Source organism: Chelon labrosus, assembly GCF_963514085.1.
Source record: "Chelon labrosus genome assembly, chromosome: 4".
In the NCBI taxonomy this organism is placed as follows: domain Eukaryota; kingdom Metazoa; phylum Chordata; class Actinopteri; order Mugiliformes; family Mugilidae; genus Chelon; species Chelon labrosus.
Window position 1 is genome coordinate 23,488,932 of NC_140340.1, and position 26,491 is coordinate 23,515,422.

Below are 26,491 nucleotides of genomic sequence, written 5' to 3' on the forward strand. Positions count from 1 at the left end.
GATAGGAGGACTTGATTAACTGCTAGTAACCATATCTAGTGACAAGCAACTCCTTATATGGTATTGTTGAACCTTGTCCTTCCTATGGTTTAGATGGACCTATATAGGAACATCTAATGCTCTGTATCAACAGAGACACAGCAGGCTCTGGGTCCCTTACCATCTCTCACCATCTCCGTTCCTGCAATAAAACCATAAATGCTCTTAGTTTCTCAACAGAATCTTTCTCTGTACTGAAGGAAGCAGAAGACTTACCAGGACAAGGGGAAACCAGAAGAGCAACTATTAGCTGCTGGGAGGCTATGATGCTAAAAAGAGCTACAAATCACTGTGCAGAAGTGGCCTTTCTTGAATCCTGCCAATCAGTTGGTCTACAGTTTAGACTAGAGTTTACTCAACATGCTGAATGTCGGAAAAACCCGTTGATAGGGTGCCACACCGCGAAATCTAGGATCACACACCACGTGGCACAGGCAAAAGGCCCGACTGTCGCCTCGGTGTGTCATGGCCCTGTGCTCACCTGTGAGTGTTTTGGTCTTTTGCACACCTACACAACCCAACACACTGTATCGAATAAATAAATGATGGACAATACGGAAAACATTAATTCCCCCAAATCGTCCCCGCACGAACCACCTTGTCACAAATACAGAGGCTCCTACATAAAAAGACAACCATCAACACACAAACACACACACTGGAAGACTAGCAGAAGAATATTTTGATTAGTAATTCCAAGGTGTTGATTAAGGCCCCAACCCGTGGAGCATATCAAATTACCCTAACAAAGAAATGCAATTAGATGCTGCCATTTTATTCATCACCTTATCACTCACTCCTGTGTGTCTGCATGTGTGAGTGTGGACTGTCATCTTTTTTGTGAGGCACAGCGTACCTGAATATCTTGGGTGGTGCTTTTGTGGTCGTAAGAGCGAGTGAGAACCATCTATGACTCACAGTGTGTACAATGACATCTGCGTTCCAGTGAGTGCATGACTCATACGATGTAACCATGTATGTGCTGAGTGTGTGTGTGTGTGTGTGTGTGTGGGTGTGTGTGTGTGTGTGTGTGTTCCTGTGCACCTTAGGGACTGAGACAGAAGAAAACAGGCTTCACTGAAAAGATAACGGCAGCTGTAACACATTAATCATAACTTGATTAACTTCCATCGTGCTGCACAATGAATGCCCCGTTTTATTATGCTGGCAGTTCTCTCATCTATATGTGTGCTTCTGTCTCTCACCCTCTCGTATTCTTTTTTATTTTGTACCTAGTTTTCTGTTGCTTACCCTTCCTTGTATTCTCAGTTCAGTTCAAATTATCCTTACTTGCATGAAATGAATCCACGTTTCCTGTCTGGCTTTCATGTCTCTGACTCTCTTTGTTACACCAAGCTACAGACCTGGTTGTTTATATGGAAATTTCAGAGTTTTTTCCTTGTTAGTGTTTAGGGCTTTGCAGCAGCTATTTGCAATTTAAAAACTGATGCTCATTAGTGATTTCTGGATTATTTGCACTGCATATATTTAAGATAGGAGTGAACATTCTGCAGCAGGATGACTTTAATTCAGTTCAAAATACAAGTTTGAACTCTATTTTGCATGACAGGAAGTGTTCCCGAGGGAACAGTTGCACTCCATAAATAGTCAGAACAACCTAAACACAGTAATAATGTTTATGATTTGCCATGCTTTCCCAAATGGGTTTGACTGTTGTGAAGTTATTGTGTGAGACTTGTGTTTTGCTGTTGTCTGCTATATAAAAGCCTAACATCTACTTTTGTACAGTGTCATCAGCCATTGCAGACGAATGATTCTTTCTCTTTTCAAATCTCATTTTTGGATGAAATGTCTCCTCCAGTCTCATATGTCATAACATAAGAAATCCATGGTGCATGAATAAAGTAATTGTTCAAGATTTCCTCACTGCGGAGGTTAATCTTCCCCCGGAACATATAAACACATCTTGATGAAAAACAAGCCGGCGGGAGGATTAAATTTCATACTGTGATATACCGATTATATTTGTGTTAGTTGTTAAAATCCTTTTAACATCTAAAATCGCTCTTTCACAAAATATTTGTTTCCATAATCACATAAGAATACCGATGAACTGACAACAACAAATGTTGTTACTTGAAGCGTCCAAGACATTTGAACTATTAAGGTGGAAAACATTTAAGTTGTTTAACCTGAACTTAGTTTTTTATTCCTAAAGAAGCGCACCACAGATCAGCAACAAAAAGGCTTTGTCAGTAATAGTAAATCATTCATTCATTCATTCATCTTCTATGCCTGCTTATTCCTGTTAAGGGTCGCGGGGTCAACTGGAGCCTATCCCAGCTGTCATCGGGCGAGAGGCAGGGGTACACCCTGGACAGGTCGCCAGTCTATCCAAGGGCTAACACAGAGAGACAGACAACCATTCACACTCACATTCACACCTACGGCCAATTTAGAATCACCAATTAACCTAATGAGCATGTTTTTGGATGGTGGGAGGAAGCCGGAGTACCCGGAGAGAACCCACGCAGACACAGGGAGAACATGAAAACTCCACACAGAAAGGCCAGCCGGCCCATGGATTCGAACCGGTGACCTTCTTTCTGTGAGGCATCAGTGCTGTAATAGTAAATCTTTTTTTTTTTATTTATTCCAATTAAAATGTTTTCCCCTGTGTGGGTTTAAGATGACTTATACAAACAAAACTTTATTAAAATGACTAAAAAAACAAAATAATAAGTGCCCTTCCAAAACCGCAAATGACCTTGTTAAATTGCCTTCTTTAAATGTGACAGCTATTGAGAATAAAACAAAAAAAATCACAAAGCTGATGTTTCTTATTGTTGTTTTTACTGTGATCCTGCACGCTGATGATAAAAGGATAATTAAATCTTTGAATGAGGAGATCCTTCTTTTCTTTCTTAACAGTGTTTTGAGTACTCACGAGGACGTAAACACAGGGATTTGAGATTAGTGTATTTCATATCTGCTGTTTTTATCCGAGAAGCACTTAAGCATGTGACAGGATGTCTAGCCTGACAGATAAAAACAACTAGAGGCACTAATATTTGAGGTAGTAGCTCATTTCACAACAAAACATATTTATCTTGTAAACTGGGAGTGCTCACACTTTTTTGGCTTGTGAGCTAGCCTACCATCTAAAATGTTTTTTTTGTTGTTTTTTTTTTTAATGGCAACGTATTAGGCTCCTCTGCTATAAACTGTATGCAGTAGTTTAGCTTTTTTAAGAAAAAGACTAAAAAGTCGCACTTGAACTCTCCACAGCAGCAGACAGCAGTAGTCTGGAAACTGGAAGAGCTATGACTAGCTAGGAAGGTGGCTAGACAGAGCCTCAAACCGTTGTACAGAGCTGGCCTCTCCTGAATCATCCTGATCAGTTGGTTTACAGTTTATTCATTCTACATATTATTGTGCCAATATTTGTGTAATTTAATATTCAGATCCATTCAGATTTATGACGATGAAAAATGGGAAGGGCCGTCTGTGTGCACTTTTGACTTTACCGCTTACTTTCGTACTCATCTTGTTCCCTAAACTGAACAGCCGATCAAAGTGATCTCGCTTAGTGATGCGCTCTGTAGCTGATTCAACACGCTGAACTGACTGAAAACCACAACCAGAAGTCAGACTGGTGGCAACTGTAAAGGACATGCAGCCAAAACTATAGGCCTAAACTATACGCTTATCGACTGCCCGGCAATGGCAAACGGCCAGCTGTCGGTTTTAGCTTAATCCCAATGAATAAGTAAGAGTAATGAAATAATGTCAATACGATGCCAATTTAAGTCCATGCAGCAGTTATTGGAATTATGAGGTTTTTAATTCTTTGTCTCAGAGTATTTTAGTGATAAATGATTAAATCAGTACATACAAGGAATACTTGGGACAATATGTTTTCTAATCCAAAATACTTGCATAGTATCTGACAAGGACAGTTTAAGGGTGGAACAGCTTTAATGACCTTCACTGGTACACCTTTGATGTAGAAGAGGCCTGGCAGTGAAGCATTTGCACTGAGCTGACCTGACAGCTACCTGACAGATAGGTGCTTCATGGTTAGCTTAATGGGTTGCTGTGTACAATAAGTGGACATGACATTTGTCTCTGAGGCAAGTGTCTGTTTGTGTAATATGGTTATAAGGCTTATTCCCTTCTGTGGAGATGTCAGCAGAAAAGGGGCTGTTTACTTATTCACACGGTCTCTCAGAGCCAGTAAGATCTCATTTGTGATGCATCTCCATAACGTTTTCAGATGCATATTTGGAAAAGTCGATCAAACACTCAGTTTAGGTGGTTCAAAAAAAATTGCTTCAACTTAGTTTGGGAATAAAAAACTAGAAAAACACGATAACTGAACATGCAATGTGTTTTGCATTAATGGAAGTAGTTCAATTATTTAAATTGGTGTCTGAACAAGATATATTTTGGGCAGTGGAGGAACATTTTAATAAGCAGGAGGCATGCAGGTCAGCCATGACGTATACTGACGCACATTTTAAAATGAGGAAGAGTTATCGAAAATGATAAGATTTGGAAACACAGTACTGTTTTTAGTCTTTTTTGCCACTGGGTTAATTAACCTAATGGCAGTTGGAAAGACCTTTTCAGAACAAGTTCTGACATAGCCGACTGATCAGTCTATCCTGTGTGCGTTGTCGTAGTTGTGTGGCCATTGCTGCGTTCATTTCTTTGTGCTTATTTCCAGGCAGCATGAACACTGATTGACTGAAAAAATAATTAGGAGCTCATCGAATATTAAATCCTTATGCACTTTCTCCATATTCCTCTTGTAAGTTGACTGCTTTTGTTTCTTCTTTGTGAAGGTTTTGTTTTGCTTTCAGTTCCCAACCTCTGTTTCTTCAGCCATGCATTAACATAGGTAGTGTACCTCCACCCTCTGATGACACTATGATGTCCTGAGTATTTGTACCAAACGATGAAAACTTAGCTAATACACTATTTTTATTGGTTTAATTATTAATTATTATTGACTTTTGGCCTAAATCTCACTTAAGAAATATGTGGATGATTAAATACTACTGGTACTCGTCGTCTTCCGCTTATCCGGGTCCGGGTCGCGGGGGCAACAGCTTCAGCAGGGAATCCCAGACAACCCTCTCCCCAGCCACTTCAGCCAGCTCCTCCGGAGGAACCCCCAGGCGTTCCCAGGCCAGACGAGAGATATAATCCCTCCATCGTGTCCTGGGTCAGCCCCGAGGTCTCCTACCGGTGGGACATGCCCGAAACACCTCTCCCGGGAGGCGTCCGGGAGGCATCCTTACCAGATGCCCTAGCCACCTCAACTGACTCCTCTCGACGTGGAGGAGCAGCGGCTCTACTCTGAGCTCCTCCCGTATGTCCGAGCTCCTAACCCTATTTCTAAGGCTGAGCCCGGCCACCCTACGAAGGAAACTCATTTCGGCCGCTTATATTCGCGATCTTGTTCTTTCGGTCATTACCCAAAGTTCATGACCATAGGTGAGGATTGGAACGTAGATCGACCGGTAAATTGAGAGCTTCGACTTTCGGCTTAGCTCTCTCTTCACCACGACCGACCGGTTAAGCATCCGCATCACTGCAGATGCCGCTCCGATCCGCCTGTCGATCTCTCGCTCCCTTTTACCCTCTCGCTCCCCCGAGATACTTGAACTCCTCCACTTGAGGCAGGACCTCATGAATAAATAAATACGGTGAATACGGTTTAATTTTGTTGACCAAAAGAAAACTTTTTTTTTCATTGTTCTCATTCTTGAAATACTCTCTGTAGTACTCTCTTTATTTGACTGATGTATTTGTCGTGAAAAACTACTAGTACTACAACTATTTTAAAATGTGCGTTTGCATATAAGTGTGCGGGCTCAAGTCGGAAATAAAAATAATCTCACATTGTTATCTTTACTCTGACTTTTAATTTCTTTAGACATGTGAACTTCCACTAGAATCCGTGAGGTGATTAGCTTTTGTAGTCAATTTCCAAATAAACGTGTCATCTCTTTAACTTCCAAGCTGCATGAAACCAAGGAACTAACGCTGGTTGTCTCACAGTGAGATAGCCGAAGCGTTCATGATAGTATGTAGCGGGTAAGGTGTGTGTGCGTGCATGTTAATTTGCTGTAAATTTAGTCGGTAAACCAATTAAGGAGGACATGATTAAAACCTGAAAAGCTTTCGTTTTGAGATTACTATTATAGACTAGGAAAGATGAGTCCTTGTGAACGAGAGAAAACTAATTTCATGTCTTAATTGCAAACCCCTAATTTTTTCCCTAAACGTAGGTTAAGGTGATTTTTTTATCAACAAGATTGGAAAGAAAGGGAAGGCCATATATGTTTGCATATGAGTGTATGTGGGAAAGGGAAGCTGCTGCAGGAGCCCCAGCTCTATAAAGGCATCACCGTCCAAACAGCAATTAGCCTCCGTGTGAACAATTGCTGTTCTGTTCCCTAATTACTGAATTACAACCAGGAGATTAACGATGGTTAAATAAAAAACAATTAAGAACAAAACAATTAAGGCTTTTTTTTCCTACCCCCCAAAGCCATTGCTACTCCCCAGTCATGTTAGTGGTTTTTGAAGTGTTCGGGCAACTCACAGTATGTGTGTGGGTTGGGCTTGCAAAGGTAGGATTTTCAGGCTGAGATGTGATGTTCCCCAGAAGCTAAATTCAGAGAATATTAGTTATGAGATCAGTAGAAGAACAGCGAGCCCCGAGGAGGCTGGGAGAGAGATGAGAGATTTGAGATCATTAGAACAACGGTTTTATCCTGCTTATCAGGCATTGCTCTAATGGAGTTGAGCTATTCCAGTTTATTGCAGGCATGTTGTTGAGAGAAATGTGAAGCGCCGATGAATTATTGCTAGCTGCGGTGGGGGCTTACACTCTGTTCTGAATTAGTAGAACACGGAGCCCTCTGGAAAGGAAACAGGCCTTTAAAATGTGGTTGTTTAGAAATAATCGACGCTGCTGGATTGCATTCATATTTGATGCACAAACACTGCTTAAGGGTACAGCAAAAAGACAGGGATGTTTTGATTAGTCCAACTTTGGATGTTGCCGAACTCAAACTTCTGCAAGTATAGATCTAATTGGACTTTCATAGCTGCTCTATTCCCTTAAGGCAGCCTTGTGCATTACTCTAATTAGTTACTGCTGCCCAGTTGTGTGACATCTCTGTGAACAGTCACAATGCAGGGGCATGCAACTGACAAAGATTTAGGATCTAAACTGAAATTTGTAGTAATTTCAATAATCAGAGTTATATTTTCCTAATAGGGGCCAGCACTTCCACAATCTCTGTGGTAGGCCTCAATAGAGGAACCACTCCTGTCTTGTGTAATAATAAATAACAAAACATAATGAATAATGTGTAATTCTTTTGCAAAATCAGTGGAGTTACTCCAATAATTGCAGGACCATTCAAAAACAATTCAAACTATATATGCAGTTACTAAGTTTCCACATTTCATCTTCCACTTTTTCCCCAAGTTAAATGGCGTAAACTGCTAGAGAAGTTTCTCGTGTCTTCGTACGGTGTGCTAAGTAATTATCGCTCTAACATTTTTACGTTGCTGTACCCAGATTCACCTGTCAACCACACAGCATGGGTTGGGCTGTTGTCTTATCATGCAGTTTCTGTTGGAGAAGTCCATAGGTGGCCACTTCTTTTTATTTCAACTGTCAAAAACCTATAATGAATCATATTCTGTGAGCCAGAAGGTTTCTCCAGGGAGAGGCTGACCTCTGACACCAAGTTGCTGCAATAGACATTCCATGAAGTGTGTTGTTACGTTGGATCGATACGGCACTGTAAAGTTTGCTGTTCAACCTTTTAAATACATTTGGGCAAATGGTTCTTTTTCTCACCGTCCTCCTCCGTCTGTTTGACTATCTCTTCACTCTCCTTGCTGCCCTCGGGGTTGGCCAGGACGAGCCGCAGCCTGACTGTGACAAAGGGCCTCAGTCCCCTCAGAGTGTAATGCGACGACGTCTCGATCTGCTCCTCAGCTACGAACTCCTGCTGGTTGAACACATACTGGTACTGCACCTGGAGAGACAGTGGATAATGACATTTACTGCACAGTAATTTGGTTAAAAACAATCATGACTGATGCAGAGCTACCTTCATGTCATACACTAGCAACGCTGACGGAGTTGCCTAGTGGAAATATATGAATTCACTGCACAAGTTCGGACTGAACGTACCGTCAGGTTGTAGCTGTGGCAGCGTGTCACGGCATACCCAAAAGTCTCCCATTGTATAGTCAGCTGACGGGCCCTGACATCCACCACGTTGACGTTTTGGGGACCGTGGACAGGATCTGGGTGACAGAGAGATGGACAAAACAAAAGTTAGTTCTTCCACTGAGACAGCAACCTCATGCAAGGACACGTTGTTGAGCCGCTGATTCTATCCTCATACAAGAGGCTAAACTAAGACAAATGGAAGATTGTGAGGGCATAAACTTTTGAACTCCAAGTTACGTGTTTTTCTTTATACGCTGTCACCATTGTGATAACCAGATACTGCAGAACTGTTCATTTGCATTACCAGTATTCTGCTATGCACGTCTAAAACGTTTAAACCCAAACCAAGGTTGCCTTGCATTATTCAGTACTCTAAATGGATTCCTTCACCATTTATCCAATAAACTGTTCAAAATATCATCTTCATTGTGTAATGTGACAGAAAAGTGCTACTTTACTTCGCCCTAAACTATTTGGTTTAGTGGTCCTCTGGAGTAGCAATCATACAGTCAATTTGGAGAAATGATCTGGAGTACTGAGCCCACACTCTGTTTTTAATACAGCAAACAGATATTCAACAAATAATCTTGACATTAGCATATTTCTAGCTTGTTTGAATAAGTATGCTGTGACACTCATTTGGAGATCATTTCCTTTCCTAATATTTGGTACAACCATCTAATTTAGTTGAAATGAATCAATTTTATCATTCCTGTCTTACGCTTTAACAACAATGTAACTGATTCAGTTGTGAAGTTCTGAAGAGACGACACAAGTAACAAGTGTGATATGTTAATTAATGGACTGCGTGCCTGATCATTAGGCTGTGCTGTGGTATTACTGGCCAAAGAAATTCTTGGATTAATCTGCAGACATTTGGAGTGGCTATTACTGCGTAATGCCATGTTTCATTCACACACATCAACTTATCTTTGCATTACCTCAGAGGACACAAGTCATTCATTCATTCATTCATTTTCTGTATCTGCTTGTCCTCTGGAGGGTCACACCGGGACTGGAGCCTATCCCGGCTGTCACTGGGCAAGAAGCAGGGTACACCCTGGACAGGTCGCCAGTCTATCGCAGAGCTGGATATTATACGGACACACGTTAATTTCCTGTAGGCCTAACCCACAACCATTACTTGCCAACTCGTACCATAATCTCAAATCTCAATGAAACGATTTAGAGACAGAAACATAAGATAAAGCCAAAAATGAATAAACTTACATGCATAACCAAAATCATGCTCAAACAGGCCCTCATACAGCCACACTCACACACCCTCACTGCATTGTTGCAGCCATATGTTGGGCTCTCATCTCCAGGTTTGTGTACCACGACTGACTGCACACTAACAAGCTTGTTGAAACCAATCTTTCTGTCTGCCTAATTAGTTTCTATCAGCCGATGACAGCAACCATAACAGGTCACTGCATAATTAGAGAAGCCATATTAGCTGCACTTCTCCAGTGAAAATGAAAACTTGACTCACAATGAGGGTGAGCTCAAGAATTTGGACAGAAAAAGTGACACCTACACAGGAGACATGAGTTTTGGCATTGAAGTATAAACTCATTCATTATGTCTGGTAATTATTGGAAGAACAATTTGCTTAATGAATCAGTGACATTTGAGAGTATTCTGTTCCCAAGAACTGAACAAGGATCCCCAGGCAGGACGTTACCCTCCGATTTTTATGATGCAAAGTTTCTAAACTCATTAAAACCTTTGCAGTCAAACCCAGGAGACCAACATCCTAATTTACATGTAGTTTAAAAAACTCAGTGTGTCGTGAATGTGACAATTCACATTACTAAAGTGTCGTCCTTGAGCAAGGCGCTGAGTTCACTGGTGTGATGACATTTTAATAAATCTAAATTAAATGGAAGCTAAAGTTTAATTAAGTTGTTTTTCTTTTATTTATTTATTCTTTTTTTTTCAGGTTTTTCTAAGCCACAGCTTGGTCGAAATCAATTGAATTAATTTATAATCTCATCTGCTGTTACTAGTTAAGACCTCCTGCAAATCTGGAATAGCACAGACTGAAGCTTCCCCTAATAATTAAGCTTACATTGTAACCTAACCCTTGCTCTAACCCCCAAACAATGTGGATGACTTCAGCTGAGCGCATTATAAGATTTTTCAAACAAGCTACTTACTGTAAATATACGATCTGCCTAATAAGACAAGATTAGACATTGGCAAGTTGGATAAGCCATTTTAGAGGCCATCTAGACACGCAACGAGTGTTGCTGATGCTGGTGTGTGTGTGTGTATGGTACTGTGGACAGGTTTTTGGACACTAAAGCCATGAGAGTTGTATTTCATCAATTAGTTTCATACGTATAGTTCTCTTAGGTCTTGTGCACAGTTTTAGTTTTTGAAATGACTTGGAATGGTTGTACAAAACATCTAGTGGAGCATCTTCTCTGGATTTAGTCGTGTGTGTCCTAGTGTAATCCCAGACTGACTGGGATGTTATGGAACATACCATCTGTTGAAGGACATCTTCTCGTGGCTAATTCTTAGGAGTGTGGTTGTACATATGAAAACATCTAAAGAATCAAAAATGTTTACAAAGGATTGCGTGTTATGTGTGTGTGGTTCATCCTTGAAGCTATACCATAACACAATGAGTGACAATGTCTCAAAATATGTCATTTTCCAAGCTATCTTGTCCATTTGTGTTTTTATATGAGTGCACTGCACTGAAAGTTATTCTGTATCTTGGGTTGTGAGTTTGGTTGCAGACTTTAGACTCCCAGGGGTGCTCTATGGTTTAAAGAGTCTCTGTTTCTACTTAAAAGACCAAACCCTACGCAGTAATCTACCATTCCTGGATAAGACTGTGGCAGACTGGCATTTGGCAGCCAAGAAAGCTGCAGGGAGGAAGTGATATAACCAACGTAAAACCCCATCCTCAGGTCAGCACAGCAGGTAATACGCTTTCCCACAGCCCACATACAGTCCACAGAATAACTGACTTGGACTGATTATATTATTAAAGAAAACAAATATCATGCAGGTCACCATGTAGCATTCAGGCTACAAATCTACTCATTTAGATGAATAATACTGAAGATTTTCACACTGTTTCTTGTAGGTGATGATTGTCATTTGTAAGTCTGCACCAGAAAATTTCTCTTAAACTTTTTAACAAATTTTCTTTGACACAACTGATTAGGGGTTGTACAGACTAGTCAACTAGTAGGTTTCTCAACTTTACTGCTGTGCCATGATGCTTTAAGTATCATGTCAACTAGTCACTGATCACGTGACAGTAACAATATGGACGCCTCAGAGAAGACAGGTGAGGAGCCCAGTGGGTCATTGCAGCAGACTGGCAGCTGTTCATCCAGTGTGTGGAAATACTTCACTAAAGATGAAGCCCATACTACTGTGACATGCACAATATGTAAGTCAGTCCTGAAATACAACATAAGTACTACTGCAACGCACACTCATCTGAACAGGCAGCTGCTAATGCTAGTAAGGGAACGGTCCAAATCCTCTTGACATCAGTCTGTTAACAGCTTCACCAAACGACCTCTGGTAACAGAATGAAGGAGGCTGCACATCAACAGTTTGTTGGTGAATTTCATTGTCAAAGCTATTTTACCTTTAGCTGCAATACACGGAGAGGGCTTACTTGTTTTTTTGGCTACACTATCCCGTTTAACAACACGCTGTGGAGTACTATTAAATGCTACTGATGGTCAGGGTTGGGTAGTAATGGATTACATGTAATCTAGATTACGTAATCAGATTACAAAAATCAAGTAACTATAATCAGCCCAGATTACAATACAAAAATTGTGTAATCAGATTACAGTTACATTGTTGGGGATTACCTGATTACATTTTAAAAAGAACATGTTCACTTTTGTTCTATGATATGTTTACAGACTTATTTACAGACTTATTTTGAGATTTTGAAAGACATGTTGTGGATATGTTATGAGAAATGTTCAGAAAGAGAAATATGAGAAAATATAGAAAAATGTTTTAGGCATGTTTTTAGTTGTAAACATTCAATATGATGTGAGAAAAGAGTTAAACAGGTTGATATGAGGATATGGTCTGAAAAACGGATATGTTCAGAGTAAAGAAAGTACTTAGTAATAAATATAAAGTTTTTAGTTAATACAGTTTTTAGTTAATTCACAAAGGAATGCTTTACTGAGAGCAAAAAGTTTTCTTAGATGTAATGAAATAATAAAGAGAAAAATAAAAAGAGAATTCATTGATCAATTCTGTGACGGTGTCTTTTACTTAAGGTGCATATTTATTGAAGTAATCTAAAAGTAATCAGATTACGTTACATGTTTTTGGTAATCCAACTGATTACGTTACTGATTACAAAAATTGCCATGTAATTTGTAGTCAGTAATGGATTACATTTCAAAGTAATCTGACCCAACCCTGCTGATGGTGCTGAGTTGCAGCCTGTTGCAGCCAGGATATACCGTAAATTCCAGACTATAAGCCACTGTGTTGGCTGTTTTCGAAAAAGATGCTGGTTATTTTGTTGAGCAGCCGGGTTACTGCACTTTTGCTGCCGTGTTACAGGCAAGCACTTTTACAAACATATTAAATTTAGCCATTTAACGTTATTGCCTCGTCAAGCGTTGTAAGCTTTGTTTTTTGTTATACTGCACTACTACGGTACTATGACTGCAGGAAGTGCGCTAGGAACGCACCGTTGTATTATTTGTGCACTGCACGAATGCTGTTTGTAATGTCAAAGATGTGAAAGTTTGATCGATTGATTTTTTGTTTGATTGATCGAAAGATTTGTCAAATGTAAATAAATGGTAATTTCTGTCCTGACAATCCCCTCCGTGGTAGAAGAAACCCTTACGGTTATTAAACATTAAAACACCAGCGGTTTATAGTCGGGTGCGGCTTATATATGGCACAATCTGTAGTTTCCCCAAAATTTAGCTGGTGCGGATTATATTCAGGTGCGCCTTATAGTCCGGAAAATACGTATGCAGCACATGAGCTGTCTGTTCTCAGCATATGTATTCAGGTCATAAAGATTTCATTGTTGCAAAGCATTACTTTCTACTGTGATTTTATTAGTGATGTCATCAGCAAGTAGTAGACATGTAACTATAATAAACACACACACACCGCAATTACAGAGACATAATCAATCATCACTTAGCCAGTCAGAGAATGAAATAACCTGTTTTTCCCGTGAACAACAATGTATAAAAGCTCCTCGTGTTCCACACTTACGAGACTTGGAGAGGAACAGACCAGAATCAATAAAAAAGCAGCTAACCCTTGCCAATCATCAGCACCCCTTTCTTAATCCAGTCGTCTTTTAATTGGGTATGAGAGATACTAATCTTTCAGATAATCTGGCTAAAGCTCAGTTGGAACCCCTATAAACAGATTGCTAATTTGTATTTGGGAAAACAGATGGAGGTAGTTTTAAAAGAATGAAAGAGGCCAAGATTGCACCAGTCAGTTCTGCTTTTAGATTAAGTTAGAAGCTTTAGCGAGAGCTATGTTGTCATTGGCATTACTGTTCGATCAAACCCCAAATTTGCTCTGAGATTGACGCCTGAGCAGCAATTCCAGAAATGCAATTCCAACCGCACTTCTTTTCTTTTGAATTAAGTAAAATGTTTATCGAGAACTGCAGAAGGGAATGAAAGACAGAGCGAGAAGAGAGTTGGAGACGTATGAAGTGGGATGGCAGGAAGAAGAGAACAGGGGAGGTTATTTGAATTATAACTTTGTTTACATCATTAAGTCAATGGTGGTGTCTCTCAGGTTGCCCTTGATCATGACAAACACCAAATTTGCCACATCATGCTTCTGATGTCCCTCCTCCGCCCTCCTCTTTTCCTCTAGATCCACACACCTTGTAACTTGTTCCTTCCTCTGTCTTTTTCCGTCTTGTCTTAGCATCTATTAGAAGATATTTCTGAAACACCCCGTACTGTCCACCGATCAGGCATAACATTAAAACCACTGACAGGTAAAGTAAATACCACTGACCATCTTGTGACAATGCGATGTTCTGCTGGGAAACGTTGCAATGACACTCCTTGATGGCAGCAACCATCCTCAGCAGGATGCAGTATGACACAGGCCCACACACAAAAATGGTTTCAACCGATAGGACCCAAAGGCCCCCACTAACAACATTTTGTTGTGAAACCACAGGACACCCTCAGAAGGCCCATGTCCATTCTCTGATGAGTCACAAGACGCAAGGGAGACCTACACAATATTAGGAAGGTGGTCATAATGTTATGCCTGATCCAACAAGTCCTCCAACTTATACGACCACAGTGGTCATTTGTACATGCTCTGGAAAACGACCCATGGGGTCGTTTCTTGCACTAACGCTCCTACCGGTAACAGGAGAGTATTGCGGATTGCGGGGATTAATCAGCGACATCGATATGTCATAGTTGGACGAATTAAGGTAAGTACAGCAAATGTGTTTAATTAACATTTGAGAACAATATAACATGTTGTCAGCTCGTTTTAATGTTGATTCACCTTCTAGTATACTATCTAGAATTACCACGGGGGATAATTAACATTATAAGAGCTAACGTTAAATTAAAACAACTAGCCAAAAGTTATTTTTTTGAAAAGTAAGCTAGCTAGCTAGCTAGCATGATAACAGTTATGTAAATATGACTTTTAGAAGACGTCAGGACATGCACAGGTGAATATCATGTTCGTAACCATGTTGCTAAAGCTAAATAAAGTTGTTTAAAAAGTGAAAACCTGGAATGGAAAAGGACAGACAGATAAGACAGGTGTCCATTGGTGTCTGTAAGCCGCTTTTCAAATGCTATTATCATACTTTACATATTTAATTTACCAATCACAGTATCTATTGTTCTGAAGAGAAAGCGTGTGTTGAAGTAGTTGAGTAATATATTAATTTATAACTGCCCTATGTCTGAAATCAGGCATGGTCCCTGAGAACTTGAGGCCCTCTTGACAGGTCAGAGTGATCATTGGATTTAAAAGTGTGAAGTAGTACACAATGTACATACTAGATTGTGTACTACATGCATACTGTGTTACATAATGCACCTTTTTATCTAACTTGGCTACACTAATTTATCGCGTCATCTTCAGATATAGGCTGTTGACCTGGTAGAATGTGGATCATTTTACCAGGTATTCTGATTACAAAATGCCTATATAACTGAGGAATCAATGTGTCGTTGGAAATTGTACATTTTCCAATAATCTTAAAGCAATTTAACACTTAATGCTGTCTATCTATCTGTCTTGCAGTGGGACAAAGTGGAAAAACTCCCGGGAGCCAAAAGACAACATTCAAAGTTAACATCCTGAAATAGCCAATTAATTGTTTGACACTGTTACTGTGTCATAGTGATTTTGTTATTGTTGCTGTGTTGTATGCCAGTTATGGAGACTGACAGTTATTATATATTCTTTGATATAACTGCTTTACGATCTGTTTTGCTTGATCTTTGAGGAGACAGGCTACATGAATTAATTAATTAATTCATCTTCTATACCCGCTTATTCCTGTTAAGGGTTGCGGGGTCTGCTGGAGCCTATCCCAGCTGTCATCGGGTGAGAGGCGGGCTACACCCTGGACAGGTCACCAGTCTATCGCAGGGCTAACATAGAGAGATAGACAACCATTCACACTCACGTGCACACCTATGGCCAATTAGAATCACCAGTGAACCCAACCAGCATGTCTCTGGACGGTGGGAGGAAGCGGGAGTACCCGGAGAGAACCCACGCAGACACAGGGACAACATGCAAACTACACACAGAAAGGCCCAGTCGGCCCATGGATTCGAACCGGTGACCTTCTCGCTGTGAGGCATCAGTGATAACCACTCTGGCTACATGAATGATAAATGTTAATGTCTGGTAATGTTTTAAAATAAAATACCTGCCACCTGTCTCTGTCTGTGTTCATTTCCATTCAATTCAGTTTCATGATTGTTTGCAATTTATAAATTAGCAGCCTGAATAGGTTTGTTTTCACTAAAAAAGGGTGAGGGGTTAACAGACAACTTCATCCAATCACACCCATTATTACAGTAGCTTAGCCAGCATAAAAGACAAGCCCATGTTATCGAGAAGTACATTCTTACCCATCAGCTGAATTTTTGTGCTTATATTGCTTGTTGATCACTCAGAGTTGATTTAGTTTTGATTAACATTTATTGTTAAAGGCATAAGCCGTGAATCTGTAGTTACACTATAGGTGAGGATAGAAGTTACAATATTCTGAAACCCTCTGTCGCATATCCACATTAGTGTTTTGTTGAGATGCTGTTTTTTCATTGAAACACACAAATGAACCACAGATGTCAGAAATTACCTATTGGACATCATAACAACGGTATGTGTAACTGATTTACTCAAAGTCCCTTGACAAATAGCTGTTGCGATGTTAGTTTTCACACCGGTTCAAGATGTCTGGTGGAATTAATTGGCAAAAACAAATGAGCAGATACAATATAAATTACTAATTCAGTTGTAAATCTGTCAGATATTATTACCTTACATGATTTTTTTCTCATTGTTAAAAAAAAATACTTATATCATGGGCTGAGCCCTCAAAAGGCTCTCTGAATCTAAGCCTGGGCACAGCTGTGTTCACGAAATGTGAAAATCCATACTTTGTTGTAGGACTATAATAAATATATTGTTGGAAAGGTCTCAACCTGGGGAATAACATGTTAGTTTGGGGCTTGTAACTGACTCCTTCGTTGAACTATTGACCTTTGAACCCTGACTTCTGAGAATTTTTGAAGGCTTGTAATTCTGCATCAAAAGGGGCTATAGACATGGGACAAAGTGGTGTAGAAAGCTTATGAACTTTGCCTTTTGTGCCTGTGTGACTATACCTAGTGGATATAGACAGCAAGTGGGAGCGCTGTCCAAAATGGTATCTTGTCACCCACTTGACAATTATATGCTTAAATTTTGGTCACAGAAATGTGTTTCCCACACCCTTAAACCCCCGGCTATGTATTCATTTTATTATTTATAACCTCCTATTCAAGGAAATCACTAATCGTTGTAGAAACTACAAATCCCGTGAGCTGCGACATGTAGCTTGATACCAAGTCACGTGATATTTGTAGTTTTTTCAGTTTTCAAACATATATGTTAAAATAGGGTTGTAAAAAGATATATATACTGATTACATCGAATATCTAGTATTGCCGAACTAGCGATGACATTGTTTTAAGTCGATATATGTTAAGAAAAAGTAAAGACAGTTTATTTAGGATGTGTTTAGAACCGCGCAATATAGATTTACGCCAAACAGCAATGCAGTTTGGTTCTCCTGCTTCATAGAACAGTAGGCAGGGTTTGGATTGGTTTATCTGCTGAACACATGAAATATTTACTGCAGCCGAACTTGTAACGGCAGTGATTATAGTTGCTTTAAGTTAAGAAATGGCACAGAACACTGCATTTTAGTCGTTTATTTGAAAATATTATGTAGCTTTGCTGTAGCTTGGTTGAGCGGCAGAAACCGAACGCAGCCAATCCATGGCGGACAGCTATAGACAGGAATCGAATGAGTCCAACTACGTCCAACTAGGCTTTCTGCCGACCTCATAAGATTCTTTTAATAATACAGTTCAAAATACACGTGTGGACCAGGTTTAACGAATGCATTGAGTAATATGGCATTACTAGCATTCACTTTGAGGATGTGGGTAGTATTTTCACACTAATCGGCTCGTTTTCTACCCCGGGATGACGACGGAGGTTGACCGGCGGATCACCTCAGGAGACCGGCTGCTCGCCTCTGAGATGACACGCTGCTCCTGGTTCCACAGGTGGCGCTTCACTTCTCCGAAAACATCGGAGCAAACTTCCAACCAGGCGTTATTTGGATAAACTGATCACATATTGGGGATCTACACGGTTACTTTCTCGCATGAAAAAATGTTAAAACTTAATAAAGTGACGTATTAACAGCTCTAGAGCGGGAATTAAAACAGCTTTTAGCCTGCTTATTACGATGCCGCTAGAGGGCACTAGCGCGGCTAGTCACCCCCAAACGTAACACTGAGTCGTAATTTGGGTGCATGCAAAACAACAACTGTGGTCGTTCTGTAGAGGAGGACAGTCTGGCCTGATCGGTGTATGTCAACCACTGATGAAAAAAGAGGCATACGACTCATACAAAAGCACACACAGTGAGAGAAACATTTGAAAGGATCAAGAAAAGAACGAAAAGATGGATTGGATGACCAAATGCACCAATTCACAGATGGGAGAAAGCAGAGGTCAGTTATGTATGCATGGAGGAAGAACAATTGTATACCTCCAAAGGGATACAGACCCAGTGCTGGGCAAGGCTTCCACCCTCATTAATCAGGACTGGTCAAGGGTTGGCATGTTAGCTATCACACACTGTGAAAGGGCATTGTAGATGGCACAGCTGGCGCACAATGTGACAAGGCCAAACAGTGGGGCATGTTGCAGCCAGACGTGAACTCCGTCTCCCTGTGGTGAACCAGGGGAGTGGTCCTCGATATTAAAAGGACAACAGAGGCTGCATCTGGTCAATGGCATTTTAGCTTAGCGTGCAAGACAATGAACTACAAATGGCACTTGACTGTCCTACCATCATACGCCTTGCATGTGGCTTTCCTGGAGTGAATAGGCAACCACTGGGTGCAACTATTGATGCAACAGATTTGTGAAAGGCTTTTGATTGCACCATAATGAGATTATCCTGGTGGAAGTAGCGTATGTCTAATTGGGCTCGCATGTGATAATCAATCTATATTATACTGGAATTGAGTGTAACCTAGACCGTGAAAAATAAAAATTGGGGAAGATAATAGCATGGCTATAAGATAATAGCCACAATGTCCCAAAATATGCTTTTGCTGGGTTTGACTTTTCAAAAACTCTAGGCTGAATTGCCTCTGATCATCTACACAATGCCAACTAACAAGAGTATGTGCCAATAGATAGGGCTAATTCCCATCTGATTTGACCTGAAGTAGAGATAAAGTTGTTTTGCCTGTCTTTGAAAGTACTTAAGGGCCTATTGGATGTTTTGTCAGGTAGATATCTAGTTCAGGCGAGAGCCTAGTGAGGCATTGTGTTTTGGGATGCCTTCCTGAATCTGATGAATGAGCAGCAGAAATGGAGCCATTAATCCAAAGACTTTAGGGAGCCGTTTCAGGCAGAAGCGATGAGGAGAGGAGGAGAAGGAGGAGAAATCAATCTTGCTGCCTCCCTACACTCCCCCTCCTCCTATGTTGCTCTCCTGTTACCTTATTGCGTTTTTGTCTTCTGTTTTTGTTCTTCATGTTTTCCAGTGTTTTTTTTTTTTTCATTTAATACATTAATTGTTTATTTCTCATTTAATCTTGGACAGTCTTTTTTTCCTCACATACTGTATGGTTTCCCCTCTAACCAGCTCAAGCGGGGAAATTATAAACACTAAACATATATAATGTGCAATAAATACGTTATAGCCAAGGTTAGGAAAAGATCATGGTGATGGCAGTCAAACTGTGCTTAAATTAGTGTAGCTGCAAAGATTTAAAATCGACAAAATGAAGTTATCATATCTTAAGTTCAGGAACAAGACCATGCCCCATGTCATTCGATTTCCCACGCTTACGTATAAAGATGTGTCTTAACCTTCTCCCTCTGTGTTCGTCTCAGTTCTCAACCTCCATCCTTCTGTTTTCTTGTATTCCCCTTCCACCCTTCATTAAATGAACCAGGGGACCAAGGAGCCAAAGCTTCCCGAGATGTACCCCGACCCTGAGTCTCGATCCCCGGGTTCCTCTACCATCATCCATCTACACATTCTGGTCCCTTCGTCCATTCCTTTTGACACCTCTCATAAACTTCTTTGCATCAGTTAAGGCATTCTCTTTGTTAGTGAAATGAATATTATTGCTGTTGGATAAAGAGTACAGCCATCTAACATGAATGTAATTTCCAATCATTGAATTCATTTGGGAATGTGAGCTGTTTGTAACTCGTTACAATCGTAATAATGCCGCATATGCTCACACATTCAAGGGATTTGTCTTGATTTTTGTTGATCTAAATATAGGTCTAAGTAAGAAATAAGCTCAGTTAAAAATATACAAAGAGTATATAAAATGTCTAGTAGAAGAAACCATTGTATAGAAAAGGAGTTGTACAGACTGGCCATGGACTGCACAACAAACAAGGTGACAAGAATAATGGAGGACTGTTGACATAGAAAATTATGTATAAAAAAACAGATCTTTTTAGTCAAGCTTGTTATACATGCACAAGTTGACATTTAAAGACAGAATGGTCAGGAAACAACTTACCCCTGTCAGGAAATGTAGTGCAATTGAGTGCGGTACTGCAGTAAGGGCATGTACTCCCAAAGCTGGCTGCCCTCTACATCCAACAAAACTAGTGGGTGCTTTTCAATACGGCCTCATTGGCCTTGCACACATGACCTAATGATTCGTGCTGGTCTTTGTGCTGTTAAAAGAGATCGGTGTGCCTCTTCTTCTCCCCATGGGGAGGGCCTCTGCTACTCGTTTTCTCTCTTTCTGTGTTTTTGATTCTCTTTTCTTTATTCATAAAGACAACAAAACACTTTTTTTTAAAAAAAAAGATAAAAAAGAAAAGAAAGTAAAAGAAGCGCGCTTCCCTCTGGGAGAAACATCCACGGGACCACTTTGTGTTCCTGACCGTGCGCATGTGTTTATAGGGCTGACATTGCATGAGTGTGTCTGTATGTGCGCACGTGTGCAGGAGGAAGCTACATATTAGCGAAACTACACTGGCCAAAGGCTAGAAATACAATTAACACTAGAGAACCACACCAGCTCCTGCCACGACAACAAACACACACATACAAATACCGGAGGCTCTTATAGCTTCAGCATTAGCTGCGGACTGCTGATATGTTGCAAAGGCAGCACTTCAGGAGCCTCACACCAAAGAAACAGCCTAACCACGGACACACACACTCAAGGCAAGCTCTCCCGTACAGATGACCCTTGCAGGCAAACAAGCAAGATCAGACGAAAACCCTCATGGAGGCTTTTCCCTTCCTCAGATTTAACAAGTCTGGGGGTGTGTGTGTGTGTGTGTGTTTGTCAGTGGAAGGATTTATTGCATAGTCGAACCTTTCATAAAGTAACACATACTGAAGTCACACACATGCTCACACTCTGTCTTCACCAAAGCACTTAAGGACATTCTTAGCTTCACCTCATTAATAAAATCAAAAGTGGAGTATGTAATATGTCATCACTGAAGTACCTCAATAACCTCATCAAATTATCAGCCCTTTAATCATGATGGCTTTGAGAATGCCATTAATCTGGCTCATTGCCTCCACACACACACACAGACACACAGGAAAGTCCTTATATGCTTTCTCAGTTTAGAGAAGAAATGTTCCAAAAGCCTCAATGTACACAAAGTCAGACACAATGACTGTATGGAGAGGAGCACACAAAACAAAACATCCGAAGACACACTCCAAACTCATCGCTAACACACTCGAGAGTAGCAGCAGACAAGGCGACACCCTGTAGCTCCGCGTCTTGGATAAATTGGATTAAATCGACTAGTAGCAGATGCCTTTTAGTGGATTTTAATTATGCCTCCCTGCATGGGGCCAGCTACTGGGAGTTACACCATAACTCATCACATCTGAGTTAATGGCAGAATTCCTTTAAACTTCGGAGGACTTCTAAGCTAATTTGAGACAATGATCTCACAAAGATATGATTACGTTACTATTTTTTAACTTTTTTTTAAAAATAAAGTGGTTGCATATAATTGCACGTAAAACTGATGTGATCTGATTTATATACTTGCATCTTGAAAAGGGGTAATCTGTATTTTTCACGCCTGGTGTTAAATGCCCTATGTGCTTCATATTGCACACTTCTGGAACGTCAACTAACAGTTTCAAATGATTGATATGGAAATGTTACAGATTTCTACCAAGGAACCATTGTAGGCAGAAGTCAAGCACCCTTACTTGCTGCAGAACAACAAATTGAATGCCTTCCAGCTTTAAAGTTACTGTACTATAGCGAATCTGACCTCTTCCACCTCTTCAGCAGGACTGATACAAGATGAACATATACTGTAATATCAAAAGCCACAAGAAGAAGAAGAAGAAGAAGAAGAATGCTCAGAGCCAAAACTACGCAGTAATTTAATCCAAAATGGAGCAGAAAGGAAATCTATTTCAAATTCTGTTTTATTAATACCATCCCTGCCTACAGGCAGGGAAAGGACAATTGAGTTGCAGCAATTTGCAGGACATGGTAAGAGAGACGAGGGAGACAGGGATCCAGAGACGAAAGAGAAGGGAGGGTGCTGAGGTTTAGAAACGGGGGGAAAAAAAAAGAAAAAAAAAAACGAGAACCATAAAAGGAGAAAATCTAAATAGACAGACATAGAAGAGATCAGCGAAAGAGGGACAGAGTGAGCAAACAAAAGGAAATAGGAAAGTAGAAATAAATAATATAGATGTCCAGTCAAAAACAAACTGAATGTAAGAAACATAGAAAGTAATAGAGAGGAATAGACAGAATGGGAGAACTAGAGGGGATGAGAGGAAGATTCAAAGCAGTGACATAATGAGCCAATTGATGGTGAGGCCTGGGGTTAAGCACCTGAAGCCAGCCAGTAATTGGCTGAGAATGACAGATTGACAGACAGAGAGATATAGGCTGTGACCTGGAAGGAGAGCGAGCGAGAGAGAGAGAGAGAGAGAAAGAGAGAGAGGGATGGAAACAGAGAGAGACGGAGGGAGGTGCAGAATGTATTTGTCTTCTGATAAAAAACGTCATTGTGACTGGGAAAGAGGAGGAAAGGATGGGAGACGCTTGAGGGCCTAGAATAAAAGCATGACTACTGCTGCTCGTTACAATAATGTCACTCAGCCAATTATATCCATAACAGTTAGTTAAATTATAAAAGAACACGTCTTTTACTTTGGCTCCTCAAGAGAGTTTGAGATTGAGGCTGTGCTATGGCACCTCGAGTGGGTCTTGTTTTATAACTTATCTTTGAGGACGGATCTCTTTTTTTTTTTTTTTTTTTTTTTTTAAAAAAACCTTTTCCCTTGATCACTATAGAATGATCCCTCGCCGTGCCTTTTAGAGCCGTGCTTTGAAACGGCGTTGGTGAGGGAGGAGGATTAGAGTCAGTCCTGGTGACATGTTGAAGAGTTTTTGGGAATTTTATCTATAGCTCATTTTTACAAAGACAAATCCGTGTCCCCTGTTGATCTTTTGTTCGGCAGCAGCTTTACCAAAGACTGAGCCGTCATAGTAACACAGTCTAGTCATCTAGTCTAGCCAAATCTGAAAAGGGTTGTGACATTCTTGGTCAAAATACCACATGAACTCTAAGTTAAATAAAGCAGGACTGAACTGTCTTATTAACATTACCGTAACAACCCATTTTAAAAGTAACAATGACTGTGCCAGTTTAGCTCTGGCTCCAAGACTTCTACATTTGCACAATAAATTGGACGCACAATTACTGTAGAAAGGTCACAGAAAAGATTTCTTTCTCCATTAAGTTGAGGAATATTCTTTGACAGCTGGCACTGGATGTATGTAAAGCAGGGTTAAAGGCAGACTTAAAGAAAGTTAAAATTAAACACGTTAAAGAGAGTCATTCAGCTGTCTGGCAGCAGCATGGGAATGACAGTAAATGTGAGAAAATTATCTGTGATGGCATCCAGTCAAACTTATCATTCTGTAATCACAGCAGACCCTGATCAAGCATGTCAACAAGACATCCAAGTTAACATCTTAGCTCCATATTATCTCATACAGTAAACCTCTCAGTCTGGCCCAGAACAGACCACTGCACACCAGGTTGGACCGTGGACCCAAGAACCAAACCTTGCTATCTATGCTATCTTTCTGTGTGGAGTTTGCATGGTCTCCCTGTGCCTGCGTGGGTTCTCTACGGGTGCTAAGACATGCTTGTTAGGTTAATTGGTGATTCTAAACCAATTAACCATTCTAAGGTGTGAGTGCGGTTGTCTGTGTCTTGCTGTGTTAGACTGGCGACCTGTCCAGGGTGTACCCCGCCTCTCACCCAATGACAGCTAGGATAGGTTCCAATAGGTATGGATAGGTATAGGTATTGCTGTTTTTCTTTTCTTGTTTGCTTTCCCCATGCAATTACACACTACGGGCCACTGTTTAATAAACAAAGCTTAAAGGGCAAGAAACAAATAATTACCTGCATCATTTGCCAGAATTAAGTTTAGCGATTGTAGTGTCAGGACTGGACTCTGAATCCAGACTTCAACTTGAAGGCAAATATTTAAGAAGCCAAAACCATTTAAGAGAGTGCAGTAACCGGCAGGTATTTCATTTGGAAAATGGTTTTTAACCAGAGCTGGAAAGGTGTTGAGTTTAAATTGGCTCAGTGAGGTCATGTCAAGACAAAAAGCGAGGTCACGGGCAAAAGTCTAGATGTGAAGTGTCATATTTTCCCTTCATTAGCAAAGAAATGGAGAAATCCCTCAACGCTCTTTTATAAATGGTTTGGTGTCAGGCGTGGGGAACAAGACGATTTCTGACACCTTAAATAAACCACAGTGCAGCCTCTATGTGAAACATTATGATTTGTACATAAGTTGCTGTTACGTTTCCCCTTTTAACGGTTTCCCCTTGTATATATACTGCATCAGACACTGACAACATGCTATTATCCATTAATTAACACATATGGTAGCTCCTCCAAGTTTGTCATTTTCACACTTGTGAAATAATAGCTTCTCACCACAGCGTAGGCCAAGTGTCGACACATTTAAATGACTTAGAACTAAAACAGTACAGTCAACAGTCTGTGGCAGATTTTTTAAAATTGTTTTGGAATCTTTTGCGGCAGTTACACCGACGGAGAAGAATAAACACCTTAGCTAACAACTCAGTTTGAAACTGTTCACTCATGATGTCATTATAATGATGGATGCAAGTTCATCAAGAAACTGCATTAGCTGTTTAGTGAACATCCTCTAATATTTTAATCTTAATTACTACTAAAAGGTTGATAAGATATGATTTTCCTTCATCAGCAGCCATTTGATGCAGAAGTGACACGTCTGTCTTTTAATGTTCGGCTATGGCAGAGTAGAACAAAACAGAAAAGCCCTTTTAAAGTTTGAGGCCACCGTGTCTTGCTTTTGATTTAATGAGTGATTTAGAGAGTTTCTTTGTCCATCTACAGATCGAAGAGATGATGAGGTCGTGTTTGGCTTTATGCTGAGACGCTCTTTTCCAAATGTCACAACACCGGTGCCGCATCGAACGAGCATCTTGCCGCACACCCACTGTGCCTTTGTGAGTGTCTTTGTGTTCATGTTCTGCTGTGAGAGGTGTTTGTATGAATGCACTCCTGTGTGTGTGTTACAGGGCCAAAGATCAAGACTCTCCAAGACCATTAAGGTCTTTATGCTTCCACATGTGTGTGTCTTTGTTTCTGTTTGTGCATGAGAGTGCTAAGTGTCAGCAACTGTTGTCTTGTCCTCCAGTTTAATGGGGGAGTATTGACAGGCGTCCCGTGAAACGGCTGTTCTCTACTGGAAAAACAGACAGCAGAATAAGATATATTGAATCCTGCTCCTCTTCAAGAAAAACAGCGGCAGACATTTGGAGCCAGAATGAAATAGAGCTAGTGATTATATCACTATTATTTCAGGCTTTTGGATGTTCACAATCTACAACAAACATGAAATCCCAACAGCTAACCTCTTTAAGTTCATAAGTTATGTTTCTAATGACTTGTGGTGAGCAATTGTTGGAAAGCTCTTGGTCACTAGTGCAGGAGTTACTGTTAAAGCTCTGAGGAGCCTCCAGATGATCCAGTTTGATCCAGGGATTCTGCATGGAGCAGAGTTACAGGAAAAGTTCATATTTCTCTCTTGTCAGTTTCCATTTCCTAGACCTCATAGTACCTAATACCAATAAAGACATTCATTTTCAGTGTGCAAGTTTTCAAGAGTTTCCAAAAGTAGAAGAGGCTGAATCTTTAGAGTTTAAGGTCCTCTCCTGGGGAAACAGCTCCCAGTTTTATGATCTGGCTTCTGAACTATTCTTTAGATATGCTGCTATAGGCCTAGGTCGCTGGCGGACTTCCCATGATGCATAGCATACCTCTCCGCTTCCACCTTTCATTTGCCATACATCTATGGACAACTACTGCAGGTATGCTTTG

At 40.5% G+C, this 26,491-nt stretch overlaps 1 protein-coding gene across 1 annotated transcript in view; it reads right to left on the bottom strand.

Moving 5' to 3' along the window:
- Positions 1-26,491, bottom strand: part of ptprt (protein tyrosine phosphatase receptor type T) — a 336,883-nt gene that overhangs the window by 164,172 nt on the left and 146,220 nt on the right. The window contains exons 9-10 of the mRNA XM_084543813.1: positions 8,228-8,343; positions 7,889-8,069 (exon numbers count right to left, since the gene is read on the bottom strand). Coding sequence (XP_084399939.1) covers positions 7,889-8,069; positions 8,228-8,343 — 297 coding nt within the window. The remainder of the gene's footprint in view (positions 1-7,888; positions 8,070-8,227; positions 8,344-26,491) is intronic.